The 18,454-nt window shown below is 48.1% G+C and overlaps 6 protein-coding genes across 6 annotated transcripts; 3 read left to right on the top strand and 3 right to left on the bottom strand.

Moving 5' to 3' along the window:
- Nucleotides 1-170: 170 nt before the first annotated feature.
- Nucleotides 171-1,559, bottom strand: FIESC28_02708 (uncharacterized protein; the record flags this gene model as incomplete). Its single annotated transcript, XM_031156857.1, has 3 exons — nucleotides 171-324; nucleotides 378-1,009; nucleotides 1,059-1,559. 3 exons carry the CDS (start codon nucleotides 1,557-1,559, stop codon nucleotides 171-173), a joined length of 1,287 nt encoding a protein of 428 aa, XP_031019103.1.
- A 1,001-nt stretch (nucleotides 1,560-2,560) lies between these two features.
- On the bottom strand, nucleotides 2,561-4,358 carry FIESC28_02709 (uncharacterized protein; the record flags this gene model as incomplete). Its single annotated transcript, XM_031156858.1, has 3 exons — nucleotides 2,561-3,874; nucleotides 3,930-4,073; nucleotides 4,131-4,358. 3 exons carry the CDS (start codon nucleotides 4,356-4,358, stop codon nucleotides 2,561-2,563), a joined length of 1,686 nt encoding a protein of 561 aa, XP_031019104.1.
- Nucleotides 4,359-4,892: 534 nt separating this feature from the next.
- On the top strand, nucleotides 4,893-6,061 carry FIESC28_02710 (uncharacterized protein; the record flags this gene model as incomplete). The annotated part of the gene is made up of 3 exons (XM_031156859.1): nucleotides 4,893-5,120; nucleotides 5,171-5,277; nucleotides 5,377-6,061. The coding sequence occupies 3 exons, from the start codon at nucleotides 4,893-4,895 to the stop codon at nucleotides 6,059-6,061; spliced, it is 1,020 nt and encodes a 339-aa protein (XP_031019105.1).
- Nucleotides 6,062-7,261: 1,200 nt separating this feature from the next.
- FIESC28_02711 (uncharacterized protein) lies at nucleotides 7,262-7,653 on the top strand (the record flags this gene model as incomplete). Its single annotated transcript, XM_031156860.1, has 2 exons — nucleotides 7,262-7,420; nucleotides 7,471-7,653. The coding sequence occupies 2 exons, from the start codon at nucleotides 7,262-7,264 to the stop codon at nucleotides 7,651-7,653; spliced, it is 342 nt and encodes a 113-aa protein (XP_031019106.1).
- Nucleotides 7,654-13,976: 6,323 nt separating this feature from the next.
- FIESC28_02712 (uncharacterized protein) lies at nucleotides 13,977-15,811 on the top strand (the record flags this gene model as incomplete). The annotated part of the gene is made up of 5 exons (XM_031156861.1): nucleotides 13,977-14,284; nucleotides 14,336-14,603; nucleotides 14,652-15,050; nucleotides 15,105-15,425; nucleotides 15,482-15,811. 5 exons carry the CDS (start codon nucleotides 13,977-13,979, stop codon nucleotides 15,809-15,811), a joined length of 1,626 nt encoding a protein of 541 aa, XP_031019107.1.
- A 130-nt stretch (nucleotides 15,812-15,941) lies between these two features.
- On the bottom strand, nucleotides 15,942-17,693 carry FIESC28_02713 (uncharacterized protein; the record flags this gene model as incomplete). Its single annotated transcript, XM_031156862.1, has 3 exons — nucleotides 15,942-16,627; nucleotides 16,677-17,510; nucleotides 17,561-17,693. 3 exons carry the CDS (start codon nucleotides 17,691-17,693, stop codon nucleotides 15,942-15,944), a joined length of 1,653 nt encoding a protein of 550 aa, XP_031019108.1.
- Nucleotides 17,694-18,454: the final 761 nt, after the last annotated feature.

The following is an 18,454-nucleotide window of genomic DNA, read 5'->3' on the forward strand; positions in this document are numbered from 1 at the left end:
GGGGAAGTAAAATATTTTTGTAATGCCGATAATCGGAGACAGCACCTCAGAATTTGAGCTAAAGAGCGCTGTATACAATGGAAAGTTAACGTCAGCGAGTAATTTAACTAAAGCAGTTTCATTCAACTATTTCTTAAATAATAGCTAAACATGAACATTATTGATTCCTTCTACATGGAAGCCTTCCATGGTTCGTAATCAGCAGCTTGCATAATTCTCTCATACTGTCTCCTCCTAACACCAACGTTGCCTCCGTCAAACAAGGAAAAGACGGCCGCATCATTGAGAAGGTTTCCGAATCCCATATCAGCAAGGTAAGATCTCCTATAGGTCATCAGATTAGTTGTTGCATATATCAATCGAGAGGGATCACTTACATTCCGACAGCCTGCATCGCCTCCCAGATAGCCTGCACAGCAGCCTCTCCACTGTAGATCTTGGCTTGCAAGCAGCTTTCAAGTCTGCTAGCAGTGTCTCCTCTGCCTCTATCAATGCTATCCAGAGCATTACGGACCATAAGTCGGGAGATATCAATCTTGATCTTACAGTTGATAAGCAGATCTGCCACGCTCTGCCTCTGAATGATGGGGACACTGCCGCCTCGGTGGTCTTCCTTGGCAAACTTGAGGGCTGATTCGAAAACAGTTCGCATGGTACCACATGCCAGTGCACCGACCAGAGCCGCAGTGATACCGAATGCTGTCTCGATCACGGTGGCTGTGGCGTCGCCGCGTGCGCAGAGAAGACGGTCTGCGGGGACCTTGAAGTTGGTATACCTTGTGTGGGGGCCACTGGCACCGCCATGTCCCATGAGCTCAGGCTCTGAGAGAATCTTGTAGGAATCAGGATCGTTCTTCTCAATGATGTCTCGGGTAACAAGCAAGATCATGATGTTATCCCTAGGGTCAACATCTGGCTTCTCAGGGCCACCATCCTCGGAATAGCGAACACAGAGACAAGTTAGCGCAGCACCCTTTTCATCCCAACCACCACTGTTGGTTGTCCATTGCTACGGGAATTGTTAGATTCTTAACTGATGAGGTTGGTTTCGTGCTTACCTTCTCGCCATTCACAATGTAATAATCTCCCTCCTTCTTCGCAGTGACACCTAGTCCTCTGCCACCTTTCTCTAGCCAATTGGCTGTGCCACCAGGCTCAGAATGGGCAAGACTGGCAAGCGCATCACCTTTGCCACTGAGAAAAGGCTTCAAGAACTGATCTTTCTGTTCCTTTGTACCACCAAGGATCAAGGGCATCAGTCCAAGAGCTGTTCCGATAAGTGCGACATTCACACTGGTGTCAGCAGTATAAAGCTCTTCAAGGATCAAAGACATGCCCAGGAAGGATTCACAGGTTCCTCCATCTGGCGCTGGGATAAAGGCCTTGAGGTAGCCAGCCTCAACAATCTTCTGAAAGAATGGCCTGACTGTTAAGAATCTTTCTCGCTGGGTTGACAGATGTTGGTATGTCTGACGTGCCCCACTGAGTTCCTTGTCAGCAAATGAAGCAGCGTCCTTGATGAGCTGTTGCTGGGTGTCGCTAAGAGAGTAGTTGGCCATATTGGTCACGAACGTATAGAGATGAAAGATGTAAGTCAGAACTTGTGTAATATGTAAGAAGCTGAAAGTAGAAAAGCAAAGATGATATTACCAGTCAATGGAAGGCTTTATATATCAAGACACAGTTGTAGTCTGACAGTGTAAGCTCCGGATACCTAATACCCGGGTTGGGTTTGGCGGGGTAGTATCCGCACACTCTTTCTTAGCTAATCTTTGAACTGCCGAAAGGAGGCGATTGCATGGAACCATGTTAAAATGTAAGAAAATAGCGAGTAACCACCAATAGCAGAAGCAGGAATCCGAAAACACGGCGGAAGATCCACCGCATGGTTCAGTGCATTATCCTGAGTTCGCCGGGAGGAGGGGCCGACAATGCAAGCTTAATTCTCATCGGCCCACTGTGGACGAGGTCTGGATTATCTTCAGGCAAATAATAGAAGGTGGTAAAAGAAGAGCAAAAGGACACGTATTTTGAAGGAATTCTTGGCAATAAATCCTAGTTCCTCAATTTGCTAAGTTTTGCTACATAGTATAGCATATTTACAGACAAAAACCAGGGGCCGGAGTTGGAACCGTAAGAACGATAGTCACTGAGATCAGGCGGGGGCAAGTACAGAAAGCGACTGAAACAGGGATCGACCACCGGGTACTTATTTCCCGCATCTCGTTATATATCAATCTAGCTACACGCAGACTCCTCGTCTGTCTCCCCCGGAGAGGATCTAAGAGAACTATCTAACAATCGATGGTGATCAAACAACCAATGGAAAGTCCTTGTTTTCCAGAAGCTGCACTCGGTCGGTCCTTCGGCAGGGCAGTTCTTTGTCGCATAAATGTCATGTCAGTGGCATCTCAGCTGCAGCTGTGCATGGATGGCAATTATCGGTAGCGCACATAGTTCAGAGCAAAGAGACGTAGCTACGGTCAGGTGTCACTGGCTGTTGCTTTGATGTGCAAAGAATTTAATATGGCTTTATAAGTACCAGATGTACTCTGACAAGCTAAGCTTCAGAGGCATTTTCGTCGACTTTCCGCTTATCATCTTGCAGTGAGCTTGAAGAACCCTTCTCCTCAACATCCCGAAGAACATCAGCATCGCCGAAAGTGCCAAAGTAGTCCACATCATCAACTGCAAGCTTCTCAGGCATAGGCCAGAAGTAATCCAGACCGAGGAAGATTGCTCCAGAAACAAAACATCCCGCAAACCATCCAATCTGATAAAGCCGAGTCCAGCCACCCCAAAAACCCCTGGGGTCCATCCCCCTCTGCGCAAGTCCAGGAAGCAAGAACCAGACCCCAAGAATCCATGATATAGCAGCGCGCCAGTTCCAGCCTTTTCTGTACCAATAAATACTCTCTTGTGAGCTGGAGTATAGCTCACTGAGCTTAATGGTGCGCTTGCGAAGGATGAAGTAATCGGCAAACATAATGCCCATCAGTGGCCCGAGAAAGACGTTAAAACTGCCGACGACGGTCAAGAAGCTGGTAGCACTGTTGAGGAGTGACCAGGGCTGCATTATGAATGCAGAAGCAAGAGTCGCATAAGCTCCTCGCCGAATAGTGAACCATCGTGGGAGAAGAGCGGCCAAGTCAATGCCAGCGACAACAAGGTTAGACGCAACTACCATACCAAACTGGGAGAACATGAAGGCAATGCTAGCAAATGCGATACCTGCTCTGGCTCTGCGGTTGTTCTCCTGTTCTCGGATGGTATCGAGGAAGACGTATGGCTGCCAAAGCAACTTTTCATTCTCGGGGTATAGAGTTGCAGCACAAGATGTGCAGATGATGCCAATGCAGCCCACGACAATAGTGCCGAGGGGGACCATGATGAGCTGAGCCAATATCTGGTCACCTGGCTTGCGAGCGTACCGCGTGTAATCTGACTGCGACCACATATGCGTAGCGATACCACCAATATTCGCAGTTACAGCAGTGACAAACGCCCATCCAAGCTGTCCTCCTTTCGCTGGAGCGATACCGGAGACGCCTGACACATCAGCCAACAAAGCACCACCACCTTGAGCTCTGACAGTCGACCAGATAAGAAGAGCAAACACAGTAGCTGCAACAGTGGTTGAGGCGATGAAAAATGGTTTTCGGTAGTTCTCAGGGCTGAGCGCCACCAAGGGTACGCAGAGGACGAGGTAAAGAACAAAAGATACTATGTCGCATGTCTGCATGGTTCCACCCGCCAACTCCGTGTTGAGATCTCGGAAAGAAGGCCAGATGCAGGTAAGGAGGACTTTTAGACATTGGCAGCCGTACCAGACGTTGGTCGATGTCCAGACAAATGATAAGAAAACACGAATAGCCTGCGAAAGGATTAGCCGTGTTATTTCTCAAACTACAGGACTAGAACAGACCTACCATAGGGAAGAGATATCCCCAGATACCCCAGTTCTGCTTCATCCATAAGGGAAAGCCGATGTGCCATTTAGCACCAGGATGGCCTCCAGCGACACAGAGGAGTCCAGCAATAGTGTGCGCAACTACAATGGCCAACATTGATTGCTAAATGCCAGATGTCAGTTATCAAATTCGATAATTAAGGGTCATGAGAGGACTCACCCAGACATTAAGGCCGAGCGAGATCAAGGCAGAGCCAGTTGTCCAACCTCCGACGTTGAATGATCCGGTGACCATCCATAAGCCGACAAACTCCCAAAGGCCATAGAGACGTCTTGAAGAGGGAAGTAGACGAGTATCCTTGTTGACGTAGATATCGACATCAGCATCTTGATCGCGCTGAACCTCGAACTTGGAAACGAAGCTTGAGAAGGTTGATGATTTTACCATTGCGAGGGCGTTTATGGTGAAGTCTGAGTGAATGTTTCAATGCTCAACCGAATAAACAACTCACTTCCCTGTGAGGAACAAGAGCTCTTAATATGGACCCCATGTTTATGATCGTATCTCGAACAATACCCGATCTATCTTGAGATTGCTTTATCTGGGGTGCATCAGAGGAAGCTAGCGCTGATAGGCAATAAGTTCGTCCACTAACCTGGGAACCGTTGATCGGCTAAGACGATAAGAACGCGGGGAAGCGATAACCCTCAATCAAGAGCGTCTCATTGGTGGGCAGTGTCAGGTAGTCTTATCATTTGACACAAAGTTTAGCAGTTTAACCATTTAACAGCTTAGAAATTGGCCCACAATCAGCTGGCTGGGGAGAGTCGGGAGAAAGTCATGTAGAAGTTCTCAGATGCTACAGTTTCAACACGTAACGTAGAAATATAAATGACAATAAGGTCAGCGGTCTGAAGTTGGGCAATACAACAGATATCGCTACTACAGCATCCAATTTCAGCATTGCCTCAATCACGAACCATGTCCACATCAGCAACAGAAACCACCCCCACAAGCAAAGCTAAGACCGTAACCCTTCAAAACGGAAACGTCTTCAGCTTTAACTCCAACCAATCAACCGAGCTTGATATCATCCCAGTTATCGATGCATCCCGAATCTGGAGCGACAAGCTCGAGGACCGGCAGGCTGTCGCTGATGAGATACGCACTGCATCACGAGAGATTGGGTTCTTCTACCTAATCAACCATGTGAGTCTTGGCTAGTACAGCGACAGATAGCTCATCTAACAGTTCAGTAGGGCATTGATGGGAAGTATGCAGAGGGTGCTCTGGAGCAAGCTAAGCGTTTCTTTGCTTTGCCAGAGGAGAAGAAGATGGAGGTGTTCACTGGGTTGGTACCCAATGAGTATGTTGGATATCACCCGATGAAGTGTTACAATCGTAATGGATGGAAACATCAAGGTGGGTTTATCGTTAACAGATGAATGTTTCTGTGTTAACACAGTGAAGATCTCAGCGAAGCCTTCAACTGGGCCTATGACCCTAAAGAAGACCCCGAAGCAGTCGAAGGCTGTGAGGCCTCAGTAAGCATCTGGCCGTCAGATGTCCCCGGATTCCGAGAAGGTCTCTACGCCTGCCACACCGAGCTACTACGTCTAGCACGTCAACTAACTCGCATCTTTGCACTCGCTCTTCATCTGCCCGAGAACTCTTTCGACGAGTATATCCGCAAGCCAGAAGCCGGTATGCGTATCTTGCACTACCCAGAGCAGAGTCACTCAGCAGACGACCAAAATGGTATCGGCGCCCATAGAGACGTCGAGTGCTTTACAATGGTCACTCAAGACTCAGCCGGCGGTCTTGAGGTGTTGAGCAAGAGTGGTACTTGGGTCAAGGCGAAGCCTATCCCTGGCTCCCTGGTCGTTAACATCGCAGACTGCTTCATGCGACAGACCAATGACTTCTTTGTTTCTACAGTTCACCGAGTGATCAACAAGAGTGGTCGGGAAAGATACTCGGCGCCTTTCTTCTTTGGGTTTGATAGAAGCAAGCTGTTGGAGCCTGTGGCTACTTGTGTTAGTGAGACGAACCCTATGAAATACCCTGTTATGACTGGAGGGGAATACTACACATGGAGGACGAACAAGCAAAAGAGCACCAATAATAGGAATGCACAGGCCTCCGTCTAGGTAGTTAATTACTTACACGTGCATATCTTGAAGCCCACCATCTGCGAGTGCATTTACCACATGTGCTACGGTCCGATTGCTTCAGAGTTATTACCGTCAAACGAGAAGTTGAAAGTTAAACCGTAAGAGTAAAGAGGACGTGGCAAGCTATTTCGAGCATTTCTTAGAAGCAGCTCCTTCAAAGTATACAGGTCAAATCAACATAATAATAACCACAGATAATGCGAACCACGTTTACAATCTGTGATTGATATTGTGTTAATTCGATCTGTACACTTTGGTGGACTCGCTCCTCAGAAAGCCTTGAGCTAGACGTGAGCCACTATCCAGGACGAGTGTTGGGGGATCAGTTGCACAGAAGTCAGTGTTCCCCAAGTCACTTCATGAGGAGCGGTGGTATCAGAAAGCGACGGCGATGCTATAATCTACCCCTGCAGGCATCGGGATCTGGGAACTGTACTTTCCCCTTCAGGGTCAAGCCTATCACGAGTGCAACGCATGCGTTTGTAAATAGAATTGATATATTTGAAGATTTACCCTAGAGCGGCCGCTTTTGCATGAGACTATAGAAGCCCTGCCTAGCCTCAATCAGATCGATGAGCAGGTCCAGATTCTCACTGGGTCCATGCCGTAGGCAAGGAGACTTCAGGCAGCCGCCTATTCTATCTATTGGCTGCTCTCGCTGAAGCACCATATGCCCAGAACCCTCAACGTCATCGCACGCTTCCCCCAGTAGTCTGCTGTAGACTACGGTATGCTTCCCCTTGCCACGGCTTGCTAAGTTGTCAATTCGTCCTTGTTTTTTATTACCAGAAATATGATCTAGCTGCACTCTGATGATGGTTCCAGCCCATAACTTCTTTTAGAAAATGGGTCGCTCCTAATCGGGTTTGATAAGCAGTAGTAACAAAGCTTTGAATAGGACATGATCGGCGGTAAGCTTCTAGCTGAAACTGAGACCTACAGCAACTTATTGCACCGTACTGTCATAGCGCTACTGTTGATCGGACGGAAAGAAGCTTAGTGAACTACCTTGGCTGCAGAGGCATACCTAAATCTTCCATACGTCATGGAGAGCCACAGTAGAGACGCAAGTTGTCTATAAATGCGCATTCCAGAGCCCATCTTCTGACATTCCGCTCACACTCCTCATCACTATCAATTTTTCACCTCTTAACTACACTTCCATAGACACTCAGAATGGCCGATCAAGCTCGTATCCAAGACTCAAAGGAGAAGTTCCAAGTTGCCTTCGATCAAATAGTCAGTCAGGAACAGGCCGCTAAGGCCGTGTATGAGCAGGAGGAATCAATGGGCTTAACTGATGGTGTCGCATTTGACGCCTGGGCAGCTCAAAACGTAAGTCATGTTGGTAAAACCTTTTCGCAGCAGGTTTCTAAAAAGCAAAGCAGTACCCTCCCTACATGCACGCCAAGCACCAGTACCAAGGCGCCAGAGCTGCATATGAAATGGCACTTCAGCATGGTGACCCGGAAGGTTATCAGGCCTGGACAGAAAAGGTTAAAAAGGAAGCGTGGGACAATATGGGCCCTAATGGTCCTAATTTTAATGTCCTCGTGGGCCCTAACTAAGAAGAGGTCTTACGTGTTATAGTATTATTGAGCTATCTAACTTAGATTTATCTAATTTCGAAAGCTCTACGAACGCTTTTCATTCTCGGTATGCTGTGTAAGAACCGTCATCGATGTGCTGGTAATGCAGAGTATATTATCTGCAAGGGTAGCAGAACCTCTTGTAGCTCTGCTGATGACGAGCGACTGATCCTAAAAGATATCTCCTCCTCCTCCTGGTCGACAACTCAAGTGAAAGTCAGCGAGTCCGTCTTACAAATTCCTAATGTAAGCCCGTAAGTGATTTCTGATATAGTGGATGGCGTTGTCCATTGTTTGATGATGGTAATTGGGCAGATGTTGTGCCCTGCTGATCTTTGATGTTACTATGCAAGCACTTGCGAGTTGTGGCTGATCGCCGATGTGGCCATCTAGACCAGTAAGGAATACTGCCTGATGGAACAAAGAATAAAGCTTTAAAAAGAGCAAGGGTAATGGAGTGAAAATATCGGAAGCAGTGGTGACTTAGGAATTAGTAGGGGTAGCGTTGGACTAAACACCATCCCACAAACGAGACGAGACGGAAATGATAAGGAGAATGGGAAGAGGCGATATATTGAAGTCGTTCTATATATTGCCTCGTAACAAGTGCTACAGTCAGAGCCCTCTGGCTTAATCACCAAACCATCGATAGTGCCAGTCTACGATAAAGTTTAACTATAATGGCCTACCACTTACCTGGACAGCGAGTATGGTGTTAGTTACTATTGTCGTAGCCTCCAATGGTTCACTCACGATGTGGGCTACTATAATAGACGACTATTGAAGGATTGCGGCAAAAAGATGAGTGCACCGCAAGAGGGACGGCTATGTCAGGGAGCGACAACTATTATCAGAAGCTCGCTGTTGTTGGTGCAAGCCGAGCGATGCCCATACATGTTCTCGGCCGCCCGCACGCTACATTCGCGGAGTCAGTGGGTATATCCTTCTTCGAAAGGTCCGAAAACCCTTATTGAACTCCATTGTAAGAGAACCATGACCATCAATCTCTTTGGGATGATAAAGAGCGGCAAGATGGAGTATATCGTTGGATGTCCAAACCCAAGAGGCCATATGTAGTGGCGCGGTATACATCCGGTAGGCATCAATTGGGCCGGTTCGCCTTCGCAGCGCCGCGTCGTTTGAGCCAAGGATATAGCACGCAAGCCATTCCAGGCATGAGCTCAAGGAGAAGGCGACAGGAGCGACGCGTGAGGAACAAAGAGACGGGGAAAGTACTGTGATGTAGGCACTCCATGAGTATGAGTTCGGTCTCCCCGAAGGGCCTACATATTGAACCAAGGTAAAGCCCAGTTCTGAGATACCACAAACTCAGCAGGGCTAGGAAGCGTTCGACCGTGCAAGACCAGGAGAGCGCTTCTGGTAAATGACTTCCGAACGAGCCGACGTCAGCGTTGAAGTTAGGCTACGACGAGGGTTGAAACGGGAGTCAAGCCGGAGGGTGAGGCTGGAACACGCCAGGTCGGTAGTCACTGCGGTACAGCCGATATAATGAGTGTCGACCTCAGTGGGGAGGACCCTATATTGGGACAGTGGTCATACATGAAGTAGAAAGATGGGGCCAGTACAGAACACGCTAATTCTCGGGCAGGCTCTGCTTTGAGAAAGTCTGCAGGCCCGCCGAGAAGGCACGCTTGTATCAACCGATCGCGGTGATCACTGTTTGAAGACATCAAACAGGACCCCCGAGTTCTTGGCTACATTCTGGAGCAAGTATGGGAGTGGAACAGTGTGTTGATGTCAAATATCGACAATGTTCGCACTTAGAGCTTGGTCTTGCCAATACTCGTTAAATCACAGTGCTGAGCATGTCTCATTGACTTGGTCTTTCTTCTCGGTCGTATCGTATGGTTCGGTTCGTGTTCGGATCGTGGATGGGTTTATTGCAACGGAAAGCTAATACGCGTTAGCTTGGTATGTACAAGATCGGACGATCAATACTCACGTGTCAATTGCGCTGGAGACAGAGACTAGCAAACAGTCATCCCTCCATGGTGCACGTTGAGGATCACGCGGCGTGGCTTACAAGCGTAGCTAGACGCGTCGAGATGGGAGAGCATGATCGGAATGCAATATGCGGGATGCGACACGCGAGGCTAGTGAGAAAACGACAATAGCATCAAGAGCGCGGCAAAGCTATGGGCTGAGAGCGCGTCAAAGACAAGAGTCCGGAAGAAGGTCGAGGACATTGATCGCTGTGGAAGAGATGTGGAGACGCGATAAGCTGCTAGATGGGCGTTGTCGATCGGCAAACGGAGAGTAGTCGGCCTTGAAAGGATACTGGACAGTCAAGACGGGTGTTCAAGCAAGACTAAAATACTTCACTTCCTCTGACACCCCCATTGTTGATGTCATTCCAAAACGCAGAAAGGCGGCACACGTTAGCTGTTGGATAAGATAAGGTGATAAGATAAGAAACCTACCCGGGACTACATTTTCAACAAGGGAATTACAGAACCAATGTGCGATCAATCCCACCATCCTGATGAGTTATTGCGTCTCGTAGTCTTTTATAACTTGAAACAAAGCTTCCTTGCTAATCTGGAGGTCAGAGGGTCTGGTTTTACTGTCTTTTGTTGCTGACATAGGTATCCGGTACCGGTGATCATCGCAAGCTTGAGTGACACTTCACATTTGTGGCGATTGCTGGACGCGTTTTCCCTTGCCCTTGGAATCAGCCCCCGTTCTCTACGCGCCAGTTCAAAATAAACATCGTCAGATCCATGGCCTTGCTGCTGATGCAAGTCCAGCATCTTTTATTGTTTGAGTAGGGAGTTATTCTCTTCAATCGCGCCGGCCAGATTCATCAATCGCGATGGCGCTGCACTCAATGTCACCTCGCTTCCTCGTTAACGGCCCACCACAATAACCCCGCCTCTCCGTCCTACATTGATCGCGCCTAGCTATTGGGCTTTTCCTTGCGACGTCACGCCGCATTCACGCTCCTTCACTGCCCCTGCATTCCTCCCATCGTCGTTGAAGCCAAGGTGTGGTCCCCGACCTTTTGGAATGCTCTTTTGGCGAACTTTAGTGTAGATACAAAATACCTGCGCGTGTACCTCTGAGCGGCGTTCAATGACGCGCGAGCGCGTCTCCCTGCGGCTGTGTTTCTGAAATCCACCTCGCGTCGCGTCGCGTTTCTCCATGATCAATACTATACCATGTATACCATATATCCTGGCGTGCTGGATGTGTCTACTGCGTCTGAATAGTGTTGCTGCTTTTCTGGTGGGCGTTGGCGAGGGCAGGTTGGCGTACTAACACTCTTCCTTTCCACTTCAGTCTAGACTTACAACGCATAGGATGTCGCGCCCGTTGTATTTCTTGTCCAAAGGCAGCCACTGATATCAGTACCGATAGTAGATAACACAGCATGAGCAGTGGGCATGTACTCTCATTCGAAGTGACACTCGTACTTACTCGTTGGTTCATCGAGGGGCACTGACCGAACAGCTCAACGAGGAGTACTTTTTGCTTGTACAACTTTAGAGAGGGGTAACGGAAAGAAGTCAATTTGCATAAGACCCGCGATGTATCCTCGATGTTCGCTTCATCAATCAACCATTCCTTTTACCGCTTAAAAAGGTGCTATGGCTCATACAATTCGGACCTCTCACAAGCGACCCTTCGAAGACTTTGCCAGTGACAATGGCCAGCCGACTTTTGAGAAAGAACCAACATCTGATTCTTCAGTCACACCGTCTGGCGATGGCAATATGTGCAGTCGGTGTCGGGCAATTGACTTTGACGAAATCTTTACTCGGAAATACAAATATGATTGGTCCTTTGTCATGAATCTTGGCTCGGTTATTGATCTTGCTGCATCTCATTGTCACATTTGTAAGATGTTCCTGAGTGTCACATCGCCTAGTCTGCAGGCCAGTGGTAAGCAATGTCATCTGAGAATTTTCAGTGCTATCAACAGCCTGACAGGATTCTTTAGCACAAGTTATGGTCAGCCAAGATATGAAGACAATAATCTTCTGGGCGTCGTTCCAGAGACATCAAACTCGAGAAGCTCTGGATACCTTGATGCTTATACAACAAGCGATCATTTAGACGTAACTGGATACTTGAGTTTGGATTTACCAGTCGAACCTCTAAACGTTTGTCGAGTCCGTACACTCCAATCACAACGCTGCGACCTGGGCCTTGTAAACACGTGGATGGACTATTGCGATAAGAACCACTCGACGCGCTGTTCCAGAAAGACTTTTGCACAACTTCGCCGTTTTCGTATTATCGATTGTCGGACCCGGCGAGTGGTAGACGCGACCATGGGATGTCAGTATGTGGCATTGTCTTATGTATGGGGAGATCCTCCTGTGTCTGGTTCATCTTCCACCTCTGCACCAAAGTCTGCGACCAAGCGCAAGTTCGATAAGGTAGTCGAGGATGCGCTTGTTGTAACGCAAGTGCTCGGCTTCTTCTACCTTTGGGTAGATAAGATTTGCATCAACCAAGTGGACGATATCGACAAGAGTCAGCGAATGAGGCAGATGGATTTGATCTACGCCAACGCTACCCTGACGATTATTGCAGCTGCAGGTGCTGGTCCAAATTACGGTTTACCCGGAATTAATAAGACCCCAAGAGTGCAGCAACAGAAGTTCCAATGCAAAGGCCGGACCATTATAAAAACTTTACCCAGCGGAAAGCACACTCTCCAGGCATCTAAGTGGTACACCCGAGGTTGGACCTACCAAGAGAGTGCATTATCTAAAGACGACTCGTTTTCACTGAGACCCAGATGCTTTTTGAATGCAACGGAATGAACTGCACTGAGGTTCTACAAATTGACCTGGACCTCCTACATAATTACAGGAAAGGGAAAATTAACGCGTTCACGTGGAGCATGGCTGCCTTGTCACCCAAAACTCCAGGACTAGTCCCAAGGGAGTTTATGGATCATGTCGAAGAATACTCAACAAAAAAGCTCACATATCGTTCCGACGCCTTGAACGCCTTCAGAGGGATTCTGAATATTTTTGAAAAGGCTAAAAGGCCAGTTTATAGCTTTTGAGGGCTTCCAATATTCCTCAAAGACATCGACATATCTCGCAGCAGCACCCAAATGAAGACCAGTTGGTCTAGATCAACACGCTTTGCCTTTCGCCTGTCTTGGTCTGCATCTACTTGTAGGTTCCAGGGCTTCGCACCTGGTGAAATTTCGTTTCCCAGTTGGTCATGGGTTGGGTGGGAAGGATATATCACAAGGGCAGAAAATATCGTGACGACGTTCGTGTTTTTCTGGAAGACAACCAGGGCGATAAAGTTTGTCTCGATGATATCGACTTCGATTGTCGGCCGCCTTCATTGCAGGATCGTTACTCAAGTGCTATCTACATTGAAGAGTGGACCATGGGCGTTCAAGTTACAGATGATCGCCACTTACAGCAAGAGTCTGAATCAAGGAGGCAACCGCATATATGGGACGAAGGCATCTATGTTTATTCGTCAACAAAGTCTTACGGACCTGTCTTCTCAAAGCTCGAATCCTATGACCAGTCATTCGCCTGTGCTCCCAATCGTAGCTTTATGGCTTTTCTCCCCGGTCCAAGACAGGATTCCCAGAATACCGCGATGCTGGTTTAGAAGGTTGGTCATTATTACGAGCGTGTTGGCCTCTTCAGGACGCAACACGGGCGGCGGTGGTATGAGAGTGGACCACCAGAGAATCCAGGAGGGATGGATGAACAAAGTTGGACTGAACAGGAGGAATGTTAAATTTCCAAGCTTTGCTTTAAGCTTCGTTAATACATTAGTGCTCGGGGCCACCACCGGCAATAACTCAACTCATCCCGTCGAATACTTTAGTTCACAGATGAGCAAAAGAGACCACAAGCTAGGTTTAGTTAGGTTGTAAGCTGCAAGGCTACAGGAGTGAAGTGTACCCGGAAACGATATCTAAACGTTGCAACTGCATAAAGAGCCATAGCAAATTGAGCTATTCTTCCGCAGATCCTAATCCCTGTTTTGTTTATCGTTTCCCCACCAAGCGTTAGTCCAGACTGGAAAGAAGTCCGGATCGACTAAACCAACACCAGTTGCATCGTGAAAAATGGACTCATTGGGGTAAATGCCCGCTAATTGTTGCAACGTTCACTCAGTGCCAGATAAGGAGAGGTGGGGAAAATGTCGTCTCCGTGATAGAGAACAGTACTATATAACCTAGGTGATTTATACCTCATACAAAGAAGTCTCTCATTCCTTATTCATCATCACCGTTGCCTCAACCATTTGCTAAATTCTGCTGATTGGGACTCCATACTTCTTTGTCAGTCATGCGGATGCATATGTTCGGCCTTGTGGCCGTGGCTGCCTCGGCTACGACTTCATACGTCGATAAGCTATCGGCCAACTCCAAAGAGCTTTTCACTGAAAGCATGGACTGGATGGATACATATTATGATAGCAGAGCTGGATATTTGTACGACTTCAGCGGCGCGGCAGCTCTGCGACACGAGACTCGGAGCTCGGCATGGTACGCTTTCGGACTGTTAGCTCGCAACAAGGGTCGCGACGCTTCCGAAGCCGAAAAGATTATCAGAAACATTATCGCTGGGCAACATAAAAATCCTGCGGATGAGTGGTGAGATTGTTAGATACTGTGGAGAATGCGACATGAGCTGACAAGTTTGAGGTACGGCGCGTACCAAATAACACCCGAGGAGCCGTCGGTGGGATCAGCCAGTTATTCTGCTAATATATACAACTCATGGGACCCCAACTGGAGAGGTTTCGTTGGAACGACTTTCATCATGGCTCTTGAAGAGTTCCCAAAGCTCATCAGCAAGACAACCCAGGACTTGATGCTTGAGTCCCTCCACAACGCTACCAAGGGCGACGAGTATCGCTTTGGTAACCTAGATCCCAAAAAAGATAACCTGTACCCGTCCTACAGCAATCCAGTAAGTCTTCCGAACTTTAAACAGCACACCGACTGATTCTGTCTGTAGGTCATCATGCGAGCTTTCATGTCAGGATGGACTGGACGACGTCTGAAGGAGTCAAACATGACAAGAAGCGGCGAGCGATATGCCAAAGACATTATCAACCTATTTAATCGTGCCAATACTCTCTCTGAGTTCAACTCAGGTACCTACACTGGCGTCTCACTGTACGGCCTTACGCTGTGGAGTAAATATCTTCCTAAAGACTCGATTATGGCAAAGTCGGGGCCTGAGATGATTAAACATACTTGGGAGGCAGTGGGAGAACTTTGGCATCCGAAGATGAAGAACATGGCTGGTCCTTGGGATCGCGCGTATGGGTATGATATGAACCGGTATCTGAGTCTTATGGCGCTTTGGTTCTGGGCATTTATCGGCAAAGAGAACTCTTCTCTCATCCAAAAGGTTGGACACCGATAATGATTGATCTCGAGCAAGATGCTAATCCTGATATGGCAGCCCCAAGTTATGTCCCACTCGGCCGACTACGCATGGGCACCTCTATTTGCAGCATTGTCCAAGACCCATGAGAAGCTCATCCCCAAGCAAGTTCTCCAAGGTCTCAAGACCTTTAAGGGAGAGCACAATTTTACAGCCAGCACTTACTACCCACCATTCGACACTGTCCCCCGAAACATTTCGACTTGGGTTTCAGAGGATCTTACCATTGGTGCACAGTCGTTTAGACAGATATCGCTCGGTGGACCTGCTCAGAGTCAGGAATCGTATAACCCCGCTGTCGTTCAATGGAATACTGGAAAGGAGATATCGTTCATCTCGGTAAGTCAAAAGTGATTGATAGTCTAGCATGAGAGGTAGTGCTGATATCTTCTTAGCTTTACCCAACCGAGACCGCTTTGGACGTTCAAGTCACCCCGGGTAAACTTCATCTTTCGTACCCACGTGGAAACTCGAGCTCGAAGTTCTCTTTGTTGGTGGGAACTTTTATTGAAAAGCCTACTATTAAGAGTTGGGACGATTTGCCAAACTTGCGCGTTAACGTCTCTGGCAACGTTGATCCCAACTTTGAGTTGAGCTTTGGTGGTGCCTATGGTGGAGCTTCGCAGACTGTGAGGGACTTTGAGTTGTGGAACTTTACCTACACTATGCCCACCGGCTTTGAAGGCACACCGAGCTTGACTCTTGATTTGAAGACATTGCAATAATAGTCAAGTGTGGTACAGGGGGGTTAACTGAATTAGGACCAGCATGAATCACTGCAACTTGTATAGACCTAACAGACCAGCTCAAATCATATGTTGCATTATCTACCGTTCACTCCCTAGTATTATGTATCTACTCCGACTTGGGCGGCCACTTCACTCTCTTCTCAGCCTGAATATACAAGTTATTCGGCCGAATAAGCTGAAAGTACGGGTCGTACTCAATCGGGCCATCTTGCGCCAAACTGAACTTATACCGATAAACAAGCTTTGGCAAGAAGACCTTGATCTCCTGCAACGCAAAGTTGAATCCGACGCACATTCTTGGTCCCGTCGCGAAAGGAATGTATGACCCAGGAGGTCTATTCTTGACCTGTTCTGTATCCCAACGATCAGGATCGAAACGGCCGGGATTCTCCCACACGTCCTTGTTATTGTGCATGTGGTGTAGTGCTGAGATAACAACCGCACCCTTGGGAAGACGGTAGCCGCCCGGTAGGATCATATCTACCTTTGCTGTGCGGCCGGGCTGGAAAGACGGGTTGTGAAGACGTTGTGTTTCCTTGATGAATTTGTCGAGGAAGGTCAGTTTCGCTGTGGTGTCGGCTGTGACTTGCGTATCTTCATCCCAGTCGTTGTCGATCAGTTCTTGGAGAAGACGGTCCTGGTTTCCTGGGTACTTGACAAGACTGTAGATCAACCATGACAACAGAGAGGATGTGGTCGTGAAGCCGGCGGCTGTGGCGACTAGGAGCGCGGGGGCGAACTGTGAAGGTGGGAGCTTGTTACCCTTGTTATCCGTAGCTCGGAGGAAGTAGTCTGTTCAAGGTTAGCATGTGTCCAAATAATAGCTTGTCGACTGACTTACCAACAACATTGTCAGCCTTGAGAGCCGCATCCTGAAGCTCCAGATCCTCTTGACCCTTCGAAGCTCTTGCAATGGACTCATCCATCATCTCCATGATTCTAGCCATAGTATCCCTCACCTTCTTAGGATCGCCAAAAGGCATCTTGGCATACCAAGCACCCATAGAAGACACACGCTTATTCAGTTCCAAGTTCTCCGCAATCTTGAGAACCATCTCATGCAGAGGGGCGTCAACTTCCTCAAAGTGGGCAAAGTCCATACCTAACACGAGCTTGCCTACAGCTTGAGATCCAAGCTTCAGCATATACTGGTAAACGTTCCAAGCTTCGCCCTTCTGGTCAAGCTCGTCAAAGACCTTGAACGACGACTCAACTGTGCGCTGCATGGTAGGCGCATAATGCCTCACAGCCTTCGGTCCCAGCGCAGGTGGAAGGAACTTATGCGCAAGTCTCCACTGTTCTGTATCCGTATCGGCCAAAAAGACGCCTGCTTCTTGATTCTTGATAGGGTGAAGAGGATGGCCAGGAACAATGTCCTTGGTGAAGTAGTGGTCTTCAGCAAGGAAGATGTTGGATAATTCAGCGCTGTTGGTTTGGTACAGACGGTTGCCCATGCTGTTTGTTGTAAAAAGCGGTCCGTACTTCTCAAAGAGTCGTTGATGGTTGCCGAGATGGTCGGGGTAGATTTCGAGATAGTTGCCAAAGTATGGGATGCCTCCTGGGCCGGGGACTTCTCGGACGGCGTTACCGTTGATAGAGACTGCGATGGGTTCGTCCGTCTCAAGGACTTCGGAGACAGCGTTGAGCTTACGGTCATCGTGAACGAAACCGACGCCTAAAACTGTTAGGCAGGTGAGTCTTGGGAAATGCCGACTTGGAGCTTACCGCTTGGCTTGACGATTGCAAAGTGTGATGCGACGATGCCCTGTAGCTCTTCAAAGTCTACATTGGGTGGTAGCTCGATTTCTCGAGCTGTAGAGGCAGCTTCGCCTAAGAGATGGAATTGTTTCGTTGACATGATGAAACACTTTGTGTACAGTAAGTTCTGAATCAAAATTATAACAAGCAACAGGCCAAGAGTCGGTCGTCAATTATAAAGAGAACCTCAAGCTTGCAGAAATACTGGAGCATGAGTAAGGAGTCTCGCCTCAACATCTCGCCGCGAAAACCCCATGCAACCTGCATGATAAGAAAATATTATGGAGTATGCAAGGCATGTGCATCAACGCTAAGAATGACGTTTGGACCAAGTCTCATGTAAATTTTATGGTTACATCCGTCAATCTCTTTCTATTCCCGCCTTTTCGAAAATCTGGGCCTGATCAATATCTCTCTTCCCATTGGACATTCATCGGGATGAGCCGGCACTTGCGGCACTCGCGGCTCTTGAGCGGAATTGCATAAAGAGCAAAGATCATATTTTGGTACGTGACTGCGGAACAGACCAGCATTCATTGATTTTCAGCCACGTCATTCTGATCGGAGTGGAGTCCGAAGTCGAGTCCGGCCTCGGCTCATGTAGGGTCCATAACGGGGCTCGCGCTTCGGCTTCATCTACGGAGCTTGGATCCGGCCCGCAGTGGAGGCGATGAACCCCTGAAAGCTTTGTTTTCGTCAGCCTCGATAAACAGCACAATCCCTTGATTCGAGACGGCAATGTTTCGATTTTCTGAGCGGCTATTGGGGGTAAATCGTGGACGTATTAAAAGCGTATTTTAAACTCGCGTTGCCGGTTTTTTTGACTTCATCAGTCGTTATAGTTGTTACAAACTTGTATTC

Source organism: Fusarium coffeatum (genome assembly GCF_003316985.1).
Source record: "Fusarium coffeatum strain FIESC_28 chromosome Unknown BRIP53273_contig_59, whole genome shotgun sequence".
NCBI lineage: Eukaryota > Fungi > Ascomycota > Sordariomycetes > Hypocreales > Nectriaceae > Fusarium > Fusarium coffeatum.